General features: G+C 35.1%; 2 protein-coding genes across 2 annotated transcripts; one reads left to right on the plus strand and one right to left on the minus strand.

The window, feature by feature from the left end:
• The first annotated feature begins 3,810 nt into the window (after window positions 1-3,810).
• Window positions 3,811-4,757, plus strand: LOC140836944 (fatty acid desaturase 4, chloroplastic-like). The gene has a single exon (XM_073202834.1). The coding sequence runs from the start codon at window positions 3,894-3,896 to the stop codon at window positions 4,623-4,625; it is 732 nt and encodes a 243-aa protein (XP_073058935.1). The 5' UTR covers window positions 3,811-3,893; the 3' UTR covers window positions 4,626-4,757.
• A 1,892-nt stretch (window positions 4,758-6,649) lies between these two features.
• On the minus strand, window positions 6,650-15,683 carry LOC140836941 (probable folate-biopterin transporter 4). Its single transcript, XM_073202829.1, has 7 exons — window positions 15,437-15,683; window positions 9,836-9,963; window positions 9,187-9,408; window positions 7,876-8,316; window positions 7,483-7,680; window positions 7,223-7,360; window positions 6,650-7,085 (listed from the first exon to the last, which is right to left on the minus strand). The coding sequence occupies exons 1-7, from the start codon at window positions 15,515-15,517 to the stop codon at window positions 6,824-6,826; spliced, it is 1,470 nt and encodes a 489-aa protein (XP_073058930.1). The 5' UTR covers window positions 15,518-15,683; the 3' UTR covers window positions 6,650-6,823.
• Between the last annotated feature and the right edge of the window lie 1,159 nt (window positions 15,684-16,842).

Here is a 16,842-nt window from a genome sequence, read left to right on the forward strand (position 1 = left end):
AACATAACAAATTATTATAATTATTCATTTAATTTTATAAATAAATGTTTATTTATTGATTTTATTTTAATATTTATTTATTTATATTAATTATAAAATAATTAAGGAGTGATTTTTTTAATGATTTATAAATAATATATTAGTCTAATATTATCATTTGCAAATTTATAATTGAATTATAAACTTAAATATTATTATTTACATTTAAGAATAATATAATATTTGTTATATAATAACATAAACATCCTCATAATTATATTGTTAAATTTGTCAAAAGATATTAAATAAAAAATAAGAATTAATATATGTAAAATAAAAAGAATATTTTGTGGATATTTTTTTGATGTAAAATTTGAAATAAATAGGTTGGAGGTGGATGTTGTATTTGATGTAAAAATCATATTTTTTTATTTCAAAACTTGCATCAAACATCAAAATAAATTTTATGGTGGAAAATAACCTCCGAATTCTTTTCTTGAATCATCATGGATAAAAAAGAAGAGAAAAAGATGTGTGGAGTTATCTTCTATCTCGATATTCCTTTGTTCTCTTTTCTCTCTTCACATTCCAGACCTCCTCTGACACCTGATGATTACGGTGGCTCTCTCTTTCTCTCTGAAATCTAGGTTTTTTTCCTTTTTTAATTCTCCAATATTCTAGCTTCATGTTCTTTCCTTTCTCAAAGATCCTTACAAATTCTTTTCTTTTTTCTGCTATCCATTTCACGCTTGAGGGGTAAAAGATTTATGTCAGGGCGCACAACACATCAAATTTTGTTTTGCTTCTAAATATTGAAATTCTCAAGCACTAACTTGAGTGGAAAAAAAAAATAAAATCTAACTTATATAGAATTAAACAATAATGAATACTAAATTTGATCGATCGTTATAGTTTTTTAAACAAATACAACGTCAAAACTAAAAGCAAAACAACATAACTTAATTAAATAAAAATCCCAACATGATTGTGTGTATACAAATCATTATGAAATTACCAAATATGAAAATATAATAAAATTATGATGTGATAAGAACGATAATTATTTATAATGCTAAATTCTGGAATGAAAGACGCGAAAAATGCTTGAGTTGTCACTATGATTTCTTCAAGGAGTTGCAAGAGTTTGTGCGATATTTGTGTTTTTTTAATGTCGATGAATTCATTAATTTTTTTGCATACTACTGAACGATTTCCCCTCTCTTCCCATGAATCACGATCTTCTCATGTTTCTTCCTACGATTTTTTCATGTTTTGGCGTTTCATGATTTATCCAAATGTTACAATCAAGTGCTTATCACTATGCCAAAACTTATAGGCATTATCCAAGGCACAACTTTATTTTTTATACTTGTGATAGCACATATTGCATCTAGCTATTTGGATGCTAATAGGTAGGATGTGAGGCTCATGAGTTCGGAAATGTGCATATCTATCTGTTGGTGTTGTCTCATATCCCTTATATATTGGTCTCACCATTTCCCTATCACCGATACTGTCCCCATCAGAGATAGTATTACCTTTAAGATTTGGCGTCACTCTTTTACGTCCACCTAATCAACCAGATCAAGTGACACAATGTCAGCAGCTTGACAAACGAGAACTTATCAGGAGGTCACCAATCCTAGTACTATCAACACTCATCCACGTTTAACCCAACATTCTCCCAAGAAGCATATTTTTATACTTCTTGGGATACTTGAACCCATAACATCGCTCTGATACCAATTTTCAGAATCAAACGCTTATTATTAGGCCAAAATTTACAGGTGAGTGTCAAACAACTTTATTCATTATACTTTGACACCATAGAGTGTACCTACTTGAGTGCTAATTGGTCGGGATGTTAGGCTCGTGAGTCTGAGAGAGTGCGTGTCTATCTGTTTTTGATGTCTTATATCTTTTGAAGATCAGTTTTATTTTTCTTTACCACTGATCATGTCCCAGTAAATACAATATTATCCGTTAAGATCCGTTGTAACTCTTTTACGACTCACCTAGTCAACTTGATCAAGCAGCGTAACATCAGCAGTTTTACACACGAGAACTTATCAGAAGATGACGTATGAGAAGACTCCTAAAGGGTGGCAATCAAATATGAGAAGGCAATCATTTAATCATTTTGATTGGTAATGATATGTAAATGTCCAAAGCTTGATGTACTCATACACAAATATATATATATATATATATATATATATATATATATATATATATATATATATATATAATGCTTTCATATCTGAAAAAATAATATTCAATATCCCAATTCGAAGAAACCGTGCCTTATTATCCATATTTTTATATCTACAAATAGCTAGACTTGATTGTGTTTTCATTTACAATTAAAATACGTTTTGTTTGTATAATAATTGATCCTAATAAATTATATAATATACCTGAAACGGAAAAATCCTTTTTTTACGGTAATAACAAATTAGCTTGTTACGTAATAGATTAAATTATACTGCAAAACGACTCAACTAATTTGGGCAGATTCTGTGCATATTAATTAATCAAACAGTCGTATATATATATTGTTTCCAAAGAGTTACCTTACCCGAATGATTGTGTGGTTTCTGAAGAACTTTTCCCTAATATTAGCAGCTGTAAATATTGTTCATTATCGATAAACTAAATAATTATGAAAATTGTTCTAAAAGTAATTTTTAAAATTTTCATAATCAATGTATATATTATCATTGAACTACAAAGCTCAATTTACGTTCATATATATATATATATATATATATATATATATATATATATATATATATATATGGGCGGATTTACAGTAGGGCACACAAGGGCCATGGCCCCCCCAAATTTTTTAAAAAAAAATTAGTTGATATTAATATTTGAAAAATTGAATATATATATATATATATATATAAATGGCCCACCACAACTAATTAAATAGCATGTATCTCCATGGCAAAGCAAGAGTTGTTATACCAATAAACCCAGGGTTTGAATCCTAGGTTTTTCTTCCTTTTTTATAATTGATTTTCTTTTAATTTTTTAATATTTTATTATTTCTAAATTTATTATCTTTGAAAAACCTTTCAACTATCAGGTGCTGAGTTTGCCAACTCTTCTAATTTCTACTGTTAATACATAACAATCATTGTCAACTATGAATATCGTCAAAACTATGCTTCGAAGCAAAATGGATGATGATTTTCTCTCGTATGTATTGATGATATTTATTTAAAGAGAAATTGCTTAAAATATTTGTATACATGTTATTACTTGAAGAGTTTGAACATTTTAAGGAACGTCGAATTCTTTTTGTAGAATTTTTTTAAAAACGTACTATATATTTAGTTGAATATAACCGATGAAATTTTTATCTTTATTCTTTAATATTTTGTCTGTATTTTATAAGTGGCCCCCACAGAGTTGAAATTCTAGATCCACCCCTATATATATATATATATATATATATATATATATATATATATATATATATATATATATATATAAAAGAGACATTTATGATTGAGCTACAAAGCTCGGTCTGCGTTCATATATCTTGACACTAATAAAACATGCATTTTTGTTTTTAAAATAAAAAAAAAACTAATTTTTTTAGAAAGAGTAAAAGAATAAGAACGATTTTCTTGTATTAGTTGATCTTCGATCCATAGTACGTAACTCGTTTTCTCGATTACTTTGTAATAAATTTTCTCTAAATTATACTCTTTGTATACGTACATTAGTTATTAATGTTCACGACTTTTTCATTAATTCCATTATAAAAAGCCGCCATTCTTCATTTTCATGCCCATTCCTGCTCAAACACAGCTAAAACTTGTCATCTTTCTTTTTGCTGTTTCATCTCTCCGATTCAAGATTTTATTATTTTTCTTGAGAATATATATTTATATATAAAAATGTCTGAATCAACTCTTGATCAGGTCAATAGTGGTAATTATAATGATGAAACTTGGCATGTTTCCACCTGGATTCATCGTGCATTTCTGGCGACTGGCTGCACCACCCTTCTCATTTCTTTAGCCAAGTCGCTTCTAATAACTTCCAGTTCAGGTACATGGATCTTGACCGTTTCTGCAGCCATTCTTGGATACATACTTGCGGACCTAGCCACTGGAATCTACCATTGGGCAATCGACAACTATGGCAGCGAGAAAACCCTGGTTTTCGGGTCCCAAATCGAGTCGTTTCAAAGCCACCACCAGCAGCCTTGGTCCATCGCCAAGCGTCAACTGGCTAACAACCTTCACATCCCGGCGGCGTGGGTGACGGCAGCCGTTTTACCCGTGAATATCACGTCACACGACCCGGTCCTGTTAGGGTTCGTCGTCGTGTTTGCAGGTGGGATCATGTTCAGCCAGCTGTTTCATGCATGGGCGCATACTCCGAAAGGGAAGCTTCCGCCGCTGGTGGTGGCGCTGCAGGATATGGGGGTCATTGTGGGGCGGGCCCAACACGCAGCTCACCACAGGCCGCCGTATAACGGCAATTACTGCATCCTGAGCGGGGCGTGGAATCGGTTTCTAGATAAACATAAGATCTTCGTGGGACTGGAGATGGTGCTGCACATTGTTCTTGGGGTTAAGCCGCGGTCGTGGAACGGTTCTAACGCCGACGGAACTCGATTTTAGGGATAACATATCCATATCTGTATACTCTACTCGTTTCTAACATTGGAAACTTGCTTTCGCATATATTTGTTCTAGTGTTCGTTGTAACTTTGTATTAGAATTGTTTTTCTAACAATGTGATGGTTTCACGTCGATCCATTGCTCAAATTATCATTCACGTCTTGAACTTTTATATAATTTATACCGGTAATATTTTTATAATCGGAACGATGATCGAAGCGGTATAGTGGGACGATGAGATCAAAACACAGTTATATCATACAAATTAATAATATAAAATAATAAATAATATATTTTAAATTATAAACATTTTAAATGTGTATATAAATAACTTCTGATACTACTAAAATAATATTTTAACAAAATTCATCGTATATAAAACAAAAAATAAAATTCTAAAAAAATATTATGAACCAGTCTAACCGGTTTGACTGGTAAAATGGTTTTTGGATGATATTCGAACCAGACTCGTAATTGGCTCTTGGTTCAATATTGATTTGACCGATTTATGACTGGTTTTGATCGATATTCCTGGTAAAATGGGTTTTGGACGATATCCGGACTTGACCCGCGACTGGTTCTCGGTCGAACTGGTTGGTCCGATCTGGTTTTGAAAACACTGCAAACCACCTAGTGATGTCGAATAAAATCGACTCAACAAAACGATATATATTCGATCGATGATATATGAGGTCGTATTATATATTGGATTAAAGTAAAAATATGAAATATTTAAATTTATATATAAGTAAAAGTCGGTGATTATGATATATCATTTATGCATGTCGATACCTTTTTCTATTTTTTTTGCCTTACTTTTTTGGTACTTAAAAGTATGACATTGGATAAATATTCGAATTAAAAAGATAATCTCAATTTTACAAGGTATTTATAAAATTTGGTGGAGATGGCAAGTATTGCCGTCCCCACTAAGCAAAAAAGTATACTTTATTATAAATGTATTATCTTATTATTAAAAAATAAATGAAAACAAAAGGGAAACTTTTTCGTGGGATGCTCCAATTAATTAATTAACAGGGTAGTCAATTATATTATTTATTACAATGCCCATGCATTTACCGAATCTGGTTATTTCTGAGTCGTAGAATAGGAACAAATGAATACTACTAACTAATATCTGTCCATTACAGTTTCTATTTTGGTGTCTGAATATAGGCTCTGCCAGGTAATTTAATATTTCCACTTCAAATTTCAGACATTTTACTAGGACAATTTTTTCTCTGCTATAATTAATGGACACAACTATTTACAGCCCAACGAAGTCTAGCTACCTCTTCTATAGAATTTAATCTCCTAACATTCTAGTGTTGACCAATGTATTTTGACTTTTTGTTAAAGGTGTGACGGTAAGATCTGACCAAATGCCATCTACACTTAAAAATGATAACATGTAAGGGAGGAAGTGTATGCATAGAAACCCAAATAAAATTTGAGCACAATTATATGGCACATGATCATCCGGTAATATCGAAGTCATAAAATTGTTGAAATTCACACGCGACGAGCTAACGACTGCAGAAACATGATATATATGTTATTAGAATCATCCTTTGGATTTTAATCATAAGTTCAGAAATTATTGAGAATCACTTTATAATTGGCCTTCTACCGCATAATCATCCAAATTCTCTTCGAAAGATGGAAAAAACTTATGTGAGACAATCTCACGGATCGTATTTTGTGAGACAAATATCTTATTTTCTCTTATTTGAGTCATCCATGAAAAAGTTATTACTTTTTATGCTAAAAGTATTACTTTTTATAGTGAATATCAGTAGGGTTAACCTGTTTCACACATAAAGATTCGTGAGACTGTCTCACAAGACACCTACCCTCGAAAGATTACATATGAAAAATGGGAAATTTGATATTGTGTGTGATGTCGTGAGTTTCATATATTATATATCACATAAATCCCATGGCTAAAGTCGCATGGGGCCGTACGATATGGCCTTAGGATACCAGCCAAGAGTTTCCAATAAATCACTCACTAACATGATACATGATCTTCTAAAAGTATATATTAAAATTACGAAAACAGTTCCCACTAAAAGTGTATGTATAATTTCAGTTTTCTTGGGGCCATTGGAAAAAGAAATGTCCCGATAAAAATTCCAAGACTAACTCTCTTGTATATGAAATTCCAAAATGTAAAAATCCATTTTGGTACCTGTATCCTATGCTGATATCCCCGTGACTTCTTTTGGTATCAAAAATAAGAAAGCCACAGGGATGTAAGTGCAGAGAAACTGGATAATAATGCCCCAGAAAAGGTTGTCGAAAGATCCTGAAGAGATGTTGAGAATGGAAGCCAAACCAGCACCAACAAAGGAGCCCACCGTTGAACCCAAGTTGTTTATAGACATGAAAAGTGCATACAAAGTTCCTTCTATACCAGGCGGGCAAAGTTGTCCAGACAAGATCAAGAATGGCATGAACCTGACAATCAATCATACACCATATCAGGTGATCATCGCTGAAATCAGTAATATTTCAAGATTTATGATGGCTTTCCTATGACATGCCAAGATAAAACCATGAATGTAATAATCTTATGCCAAAATTGTAACACGTACTTAAATTGGTTGACACCGTCTGAAAGAGCCGACCCAAAAAGCACCATAAACTTGTCAGATATGCCTAGTGAAAGATTAGATCTAGATACCAGCACTCCATCCAGAAGAGTCAATAGCGATAAGCCAATATGAGCATACCTGGACATACTTCATTAGACCTCACAAGAGCAAGAATAGCTTAAAAAATTATTTTGGAATTAATTTACAATAGAATCCACAAGACAATAACGGTTTAAAACATTAGTTTGGAATAAACTTACAATAGAATGCTACGTAGTTTCATCTTCTTCAAGTACCGGCTATATATAAAGGTTCCAAGCATGAGGCCAAACCACCCAACTACACGTACTGTGCCCAAGAAGGATGCTTCCAATTTCAGAGTTTCTGTCTGGTAATAGAACATAACTGTTGAAAGGTTTGGGACTGTCACATTTGCTAAGAAAAACCATATCATCGGTCTAGAATTCCCGAGAGAGTATGACCACAAAAAACAAACCATTAGTTAATTAAAACCATCCACGACAAAGAAACGATGACAACAAAACCAATGTAAGATTTTGATTTGGGAAAAGAACCTGAAATTGGCAATGATGAACCTTTTACTCATTGCATAAAATATTTGAAAATTCTGCTGGAAAAATCTCAGTAGTTACCTGAAAATGATTGGCTGTTGAAATGCCCTTAACAATGTAATACTGGCCATTTTCAAAGAATGAAACCATTTCATTGCCAAAGATCCATCTATTTCAGGAATTTGAGAATTCTCTGAGGTATCCAGTCCTCTTTTGGCACTTTTCTTGTTTCTTTTCCGTCTGGAAACATTGTTTCTAGGTTTGTCCAGAAAGCTTCTACCATTCATTGAGTTAGTGCCTTTGTCCAAAGTAGAGTATTCAGGATATTCTTTATTTCCCACTGATTTTTCCTCGACTAATCCGCTCGAAAATAGCTGTATGGCTGGTAATGCTGAAAAAAGTAAAAAGATATTATATGTTTGTAAATTAGTGAGTGCATATCCCCCGAGTAGACTCCCGCAGATTCCTCCCAAAGCCATTGTCATCCAGGATAAGGATTGAAGATCACCAGCGAAAGATGCCCTGTTTAAGTGTAAGTGTAAAACCTCAGTTTGTTTTCTAGAAGCTAAAATACCACTTCAGTTAACCACATGTAAACATGCATGGTGTGTGGGTAAATAAAATTTTTTTGAGCCCATATAGTAGTGATGACTGATGATCATATAATACATTGGTTTTACTACTGGGAAGCATATTATTAACAATATATAATAATTCAAAAGCTAGTGTGGGTAAAAAAATGTTTGAACCCAGATAGTAGTGATAATCATATAATACATCTGCTTTACTACTGAAAAGCATATTATTAACAAGCTATAATAATTCAAAAGCACAACCGATAATGAAAAAATTGTCTACGCGCCTGGAGCCTGGAAGATTCTGCAGAATCATTAAAGTATACAGACTTCCACAAATACCAAAAAGATTAATTCCAGGTAGACTAATTCGGAAAATATTCAGCATTTCAGTGCAATTCATTAGCCTTTCAGAAAAGTCTTTCATTTAATAAAAAATTGATATTTAACTGAAAGTTCATCAAAATGAAAAGCCCTAGATACTTTCATCCCCCTTTGTAATGTTTTTGCACCCATATGGAGGACAAATAATCAAACTATGGTAGCATTTACAGTTTCAGCAATCTACTCTGACCATTAAAGTAAATAAACATGAAGTTTTGCTCAAATTTGGTCAATGGGCATGGACAACCAAACCCTTGCTGATCACAAGTAGTGATCCGATTGAAGTATCTTTTTGCATGATTATAGATCATAACTCATGAATTAAAGTCTATGAAACAAAACAATTGAACATTTAAGTTTTCGAAACTTTGAACAGAATTTATACACATCAACCAGTCATAAAGCGGGGAATACACTCGATCAAGTAACTTACCGCTCAAGTCTTACGGCCTCAGCAATCATAGCATCAATCACAACGTCAGCCGTTGCAGACCCCAGATTTTGCACTGTTAAAAGAATCATGAGTGGCACTCTATCACTCCTTAAGGATTCATTGACGCTTAAAATTAGCCATGGAAAAAGAGAAAGCAATGATGCAATTTTCAAGTAAGGGATCCTTTTTCTTCCTCGAATTGGTATGCAGTCAGACAGTATACTGCAAATAAATATAAATCACACCTCAATTTTCATGGTAAGATAGAGTACTTCTTTAAATTTAAGTTTCACAAAGAAATGGCACCTTCGCTTATATCTAACACCAACTATAGAAAGCTATATTGATGATTGATTTCCTAGCCAGCCCTAAATCATGTTAAACTTAAGCATCATAGAATGCCTTTCAGTGAAACCATATCATTCGTCTTCATATTAGTCTTGACAATTTTTTCCATATTTTCTTTTATCAGGTGGAATTTCCATTCATTGACTAATATAAAATTTTATGCTTAGTGGGTAACGTTGAAGCAGCGAAAAGAACCTCACATACACAACCCACATAAATTTTTTTTCTTTCAACTGAATGAAACAGAGTTTCATCTTCGAACCAAGCTACTATCACATGAGACACACAAATAGGCCCGTACCCATATAATGGTTTGATGCTCCAAGGGAAAAAAGCTATTGAAGTCACAAACTGGGATGCTGAGGGCGATAGCTTTAGCTTGTCTTTTAGCTGGTATGACACGGCGGTCCATACAAATGACCTGAAACCCTGGTTCACATGACCATGTAAGAGTAAAATATGCAGATTTGAATTCACAACAAGTATTCAAAAACACAAACAAACATATGTAAGAAAGAAAAGGATGTAATCTTCAAGGAATCGGGATGATACAAATCTGCGCAAATTATTCATTTCCATTTCGCATAGCTCATTATTGTCGGCAGGAACATGTATTAAATGCATGTTGGGGTTGGCAAATTTGATTTTGAAACGTGTGGTTGGCTACATTTCAGAAGACGGAAGATGGGTTTTACGCGTATAAAACGCGTGTTCACACGGTCAAGAGGCTCTATAAATAGAGCTCCCCCTTTCATTCTGAAATCATCCCTTCTTCGAGTTTTCTCTCATCTTATAAGCATTTGAGTGCTTAGTTCTATAATATTTGTGAGGTGTTTTGTTCTCCTGTATTAAGAGAGTGTGTGTTCTCTTTGGAAACACAGTGAGTGAGTTGTACACCACAAAATATTATAGTGGAAATTCTTTTCATCTTGCCCGTGGTTTTTACCCTAATTATTTTTAGGGGTTTTCCACGTAAATCTCGGTGTCCAGTTTATTCTTTATTTTCGGCTTTTATTATCTCAAATTCCGCAGTGGGACCAACAAGTGGTATCAGAGCCTTGGTTTAAAATTTCTTAAAATTCTGAGTATGCTCTGTGGTTGCAGCCTAGACTGATCTTCCACATCAGAAAAGATTTTTTGAGATTTTTTATTTAAGGCGGGATTATTTTGTCCAGTCTACTAAAATTGTTGTAGACATAATGGCGGGAAGGTACGAGATAGCAAAGTTCAACGGAAGCAATTTTATGCTGTGGAAAATAAAGATACAAGCAGTTTTAAGAAAAGAAAATTGCTTGGCGGCTATTGGAGATAGACCGGTGGAGATTACAGATGATGGAAAGTGGAATGAGATGAATGATAACGTTGTTGCCAATTTACACTTGGCTATAGCAGACGAAGTTTTGTCAAGTATCTCTGAGATAAAAACAGCCAAAGTTATCTGGGATACTCTAACAAAGATGTACGAGGTCAAGTCGCTACACAATATGATTTTCCTAAAGAGAAGGCTTTACACTCTTCGGATGGCGGAATCCTCATCGATGACCGACCATATCAATACACTAAATACTCTATTTGCCCAACTCACTTCCATGGGGCATAAAATAGGGGAAAATGAACGTGCAGAGCTTCTACTTCAAAGTCTACCAGATTCATACGATCAACTTATCATCAACATTACCAACAATATTCTGATGGGCTTTCTAAGATTCGACGATGTCTTAACTGCGGTTCTCGGAGAAGAAAGCCGGCGCAAGAATAAGGAAGATAGGTTGGTATCCTCGAAGCAGGCAGAGGCGTTACCGATGATAAGAGGAAGATTTATGGACCGTGACTCCAGTGGGAGCCAAAGACGAGGTAGATCAAAGTCAAGAAGTAAGAAGAAAAATATTTACTGCTTTAAATGTGGCGGTAAAGGGCACTTCAAGAAAGAGTGTACGAGTATTGATAAAAGTTCTCAAGGAAATGTGGCCAGTACTTCAGGCAGTGGTGAAATATTATTCAGCGAAGCAGCAACTGTTGCAGAAGGCAGACACAAATTTTGTGACACATGGATTATGGATTCAGGAGCGACGTGGCACAGGACGTCTCGGAGAGAATGGTTTGATCATTATGAACCAATCTCAGGAGGATCTGTATTCATGGGAAATGATCATGCCTTGGAAATCGCTGGGGTCGGTACTATCAAAATTAAAATGTTTGATGGCACCATTCGCACCATACAGGAGGTACGACATGTGAAAGGACTGACGAAAAATCTTTTGTCCTTGGGACAATTGGATGACATCGGGTGCAAAACTCGGATCGAGAACGGGATCATGAAAATTGTGAAGGGGGCGCTTGTGGTTATGAAGGCGGAAAAGGTTGCTGCAAATCTGTATGTACTTTTGGGAGAAACACACAAAGAGGCAGAACTAGCTGTTGCATCAATTGGTTCAGGAGAAGAATTAACAGTGTTATGGCATAGAAAGCTCGGGCATATGTCAGAACGGGGGTTGAAAATTCTCTCAGAACGGAAGCTGCTGCCGGGACTTACAAAAGTGTCAATACCCTTTTGTGAGCATTGTGTTACCAGTAAACAACACAGATTAAAGTTTGGCACTTCTACTGCCAGGAGCAAAAGCATATTGGAGCTGATTAATTCGGATGTTTGGCAAGCACCGGTTGTATCCCTAGGAGGAGCGAGATACTTTGTCTCGTTCATTGATGATTTCTCTAGGAGACGTTGGGTGTATCCAATCAAGAAGAAATCAGATGTTTTCCAGGTCTTCAAAGATTTCAAAGCGCGGGTTGAACTTGATTCAGAAAAGAAAATCAAGTGTCTGAGGACTGACAATGGAGGAGAATATACCAGTGATGAGTTTGATGCATATTGTCAACATGAGGGCATCAAAAGACAATTCACGACGGCTTACACACCCCAACAGAATGGAGTGGCAGAGCGGATGAACAGGACCTTGTTGGACAGAACAAGAGCTATGTTGAGGACTGCGGGTCTAGAAAAGTCATTTTGGGCGGAAGCAGTCAAAACCGCTTGTTATATTATCAATCGTTCTCCTTCAGTGGCGATTGATCTGAAGACTCCGATGGAGATGTGGACTGGGAAGCCGACAGATTATTCTCATTTGCATACATTTGGAAGTCCGGTGTACGTTCTGTACAATGAGCGAAAAAGATCAAAGTTGGATTCGAAATCCAGAAAATGTATCTTCTTGGGTTATGCTGATGGAGTAAAGGGGTTTCGCTTGTGGGATCCTACTGTTCACAAGCTTGTCATCAGCAGGGATGTTATCTTCGAGGAAGATAAAGTAAAGGGAGACAAAGGCACACCGAATTCAGAAACTAATATTTTTCAGGTGGAAAATAAAACGGACGAAGGTCAAGTTTCTTGTGAAGCAGTACCAGAGCACGAAGAACAAGAACATGTTGAGTCTGAGGTTTCCAATCTGAGGCAGTCAACTCGAGACAGAAGACCACCAGGTTGGCTTTCAGATTATGTCACTGAAAGCAACATTGCATATTGTCTATTATCAGAGGATGGGGAGCCATCGAGTTTTCACGAGGCTACTCAAAGTTCGGATGTATCCTTATGGATGATAGCAATGCAAGAAGAGTTGGAGGCATTAGACAGAAATAAAACTTGGGATCTTGTTACACTACCACGAGGGAGAAAAGCCATTGGAAACAGATGGGTCTATAAGATCAAGCGTGATGACAATAACCAAGTGGAGCGATATCGTGCTAGATTGGTAGTAAAAGGGTATGCTCAGAAAGAAGGCATCGACTTCAATGAGATATTTTCTCATGTGGTTCGGCTTACAACAGTCAGAGTAGTGTTGGCATTGTGTGCGGTGTTTGACCTACATCTAGAACAGCTAGATGTGAAAACGGCGTTTCTTCATGGAGATCTTGAAGAAGAAATCTATATGCTCCAGCCAGAAGGTTTTGCGGAAAAAGGCAATGAGAACTTGGTTTGCAGGTTGAAGAAATCTCTGTACGGTCTCAAACAGGCGCCGAGGTGTTGGTACAAGAGATTTGATTCCTATATCATGAGCCTTGGATACAACAGACTGAGTGCAGACCCTTGTACGTATTTCAAGAGGTCTGGTGATGATTATATCATTTTGCTGTTGTAAGTGGACGACATGTTGGTAGCAGGCCCCAACAAAGATCAGGTCCAAGGATTGAAGGCACAGTTGGCTAGGGAATTTGATATGAAGGACTTGGGACCAGCAAACAAGATTCTAGGGATGCAAGTTCACCGAGATAGAAGTAACAGAAAGATTTGGCTTTCGCAGAAAAATTATTTGAAGAAAATCTTGCAACGCTTCTACATGCAAGATAGTAAGCCAATCTCGACCCCTCTTCCTGTTAACTTCAAGTTATCCTCCGAGATGTGTCCTAACAGTGAAGCGGAGAGGATGGAGATGTCTCGAGTACCGTATGCATCAGCAGTGGGAAGTTTGATGTTCGCTATGATCTGTACAAGACCGGACATTGCTCAAGCAGTGGGAGCAGTTAGTCGGTATATGGCGAATCCTGGAAGAGAGCATTGGAGCACTGTTAAGAGGATCCTTAGATATATTAAGGGTACCTCGAATGCTGCATTATGTTATGGAGGATCGGATTTTACACTCAGGGGCTATGTCGATTCAGATTATGCAGGTGATCCTGATAAGTGGAAATCTACTACTGGTTATGTGTTTACGCTTGCAGGGGGAGCAGTAAGCTGGGTTTCAAAACTGCAGACGGTTGTGGCGTTATCTACAACAGAGGCAGAATACATGGCAGCTACTCAAGGTTGTAAGGAGGCAATATGGATTAAAAGGTTATTGGAGGAGATCGGGCACAAACAAGAGAGTGTTCTTTTGTTTTGTGACAGTCAGAGTGCCTTGCACATCGCAAGGAATCCAGTCTTTCATTCCAGGACGAAACACATTGGAGTTCAATTTCACTTTGTTCGAGAAGTAGTAGAAGAAGGAAGCGTGGATATGCAGAAGATCCATACGAAAGAAAATATAGCTGATTTTCTGACCAAGCCAGTGAATACTGAAAAGTTTGAGTGGTGTAGATTCTCAAGTGGTCTAGCGGAAACGTAAGCAGCAGGTAATGGCAAGATTGAAAGGATGTGTGGAGATGTGTTTGATTCTCAATCAAATCTCCAAGTGGGAGAAATGTCGGCAGGAACATGTATTAAATGCATGTTGGGGTTGGCAAATTTGATTTTGAAAACGTGTGGTTGGCTACATTTCAGAAGACGGAAGATGGGTTTTACGCGTATAAAACGCGTGTTCACACGGTCAAGAGGCTCTATAAATAGAGCTCCCCCTTTCATTCTGAAATCATCCCTTCTTCGAGTTTTCTCTCATCTTATAAGCATTTGAGTGCTTAGTTCTATAATATTTGTGAGGTGTTTTGTTCTCCTGTATTAAGAGAGTGTGTGTTCTCTTTGGAAACACAGTGAGTGAGTTGTACACCACAAAATATTATAGTGGAAATTCTTTTCATCTTTGCCCGTGGTTTTTACCTTAATTATTTTTAGGGGTTTTCCACGTAAGTCTCGGTGTCCAGTTTATTCTTTATTTTCGGCTTTTATTATCTCAAATTCCGCACGTGGGACCAACAATTATTCCGTGTAATAATACGAGGAAATGTCCATAATTTGGTTTATACTAGTAAAAATATGCCTAATTCATTTCTCATGCTAATTCAGTTCAAGAGAAGCCGCCATTACGAGATAATATTAAAAAACTCGAGGAAGTGATGACACCCTCTCCAAGGATGACAAAAAAACCAAAATCGCATCTCAAATTCAAGAAAGAAACGATAAAAATCGTAAAATCAATATCAAATGAGACCAAAACAATCAGGAAGTTTAGAAACGACGAAATAACAAAAAAAAAACCTGGGTGAAGTAAATCAAGCAAACCAGCCACAGGAACGAGGCCCCAAATGCGATTCGCAATTGCTTCAACCAATACATCATCTTCTATAATTGAACGGGGTGATTTCTTATCGCCCCTTCCCACAAATACTGAAATCACAGAGGATCAGAGGGTTTTATCCGAAAATCGGTTTGCTTGCGTGAATTGGCTAAAGGATGCTTCGAATTTGATTCTCCCTCTTCTTTTAATTCGTTCGTTTATGGTTATATGACGCGGCTCCGTTGAATAGATGAGTCATTCTATGCTGCCATTGGTCCAACAGATGGGATCGAATTTTCCTAATTACTCAACGTGTTTGGTTTCCATAAAAATTAATATTTTTTTAATGATGATTTTATATATATTCCTGAAATCGTCTTACAAATTTTTTTCACAAAATATTATTTTTTATACTAAGAGTGTGTTTGGTTGGGTGGATTAAATAAGGATAGATTAATAGTCCAATATTTATCATTAAAATTTTAAGATGTTTTAATAATCATTTTGACCCGGTTTAAGATCCAATTTTATTAATCAAATAGTTATCCATAAAATTAGATCTTAAACCGGGTCAAAATGATTATTAAAACAACTTAAAATTTTAACGATAAATATTGGACTATTAATCTATCCTTATTTAATCCACCCAACCAAACACACCCTAAGGGGGGTGTATTCAATCTAAACTTTTAATGACTTTTATGGAATTTTAAAATCTAGAGGTATTCAATCTAAACTTTTAATGACTCTATATATGTTTAGTGGTATTCAATATGGATTTTGGTAGAGTTTTAAAAAGTCATGTGGTATTCAAACTTGACTTTTTAAAACTCTACAAAAGTCAAGAGGTATCCAAAAAATCCATAGATTTTCAAGGATTCTTATTTTATTATTCATGTACAAACCTTGAAGCCTTATGTACAATTGCAGAAAATCTAAAATATTCTTCCACCTATACCAAAGATTTTGATGGACTTTTTTTTAAAAAAATACGCTATCTCTCTTCTATCTCAAGCCATCTCTAGGGTTCTTCTCTCTCTCTCAAAATTTCTTCTATTCAAAGGTATGATTGGTCAATCTTGAATTTATTATATTGCCAATATTTATGTGTAAAAATAGATAAATTGTTGTTTTTTTCTTGAATCATTATGATTATTGTATTTCATAAATTGTTCATTTTAATAAAATTTTATTATGAACTTATAATTGTTCATTAATATGTTGAATTGACATAAAGAATTGAAATTTTGATTTCAATAAATTGGATAGTTCATTTGTCGTTTTTCACAAATTAAATTTATTTAACCTTTAAATAAGTAAAATTTATTTACATTTTCATAAATAAAAAAAATTTAAAATTTAATAGGTTATACATGTCCAATAATTA

This window comes from Primulina eburnea, chromosome 7 (genome assembly GCF_022965805.1).
Source record: "Primulina eburnea isolate SZY01 chromosome 7, ASM2296580v1, whole genome shotgun sequence".
Classification (NCBI taxonomy): domain Eukaryota; kingdom Viridiplantae; phylum Streptophyta; class Magnoliopsida; order Lamiales; family Gesneriaceae; genus Primulina; species Primulina eburnea.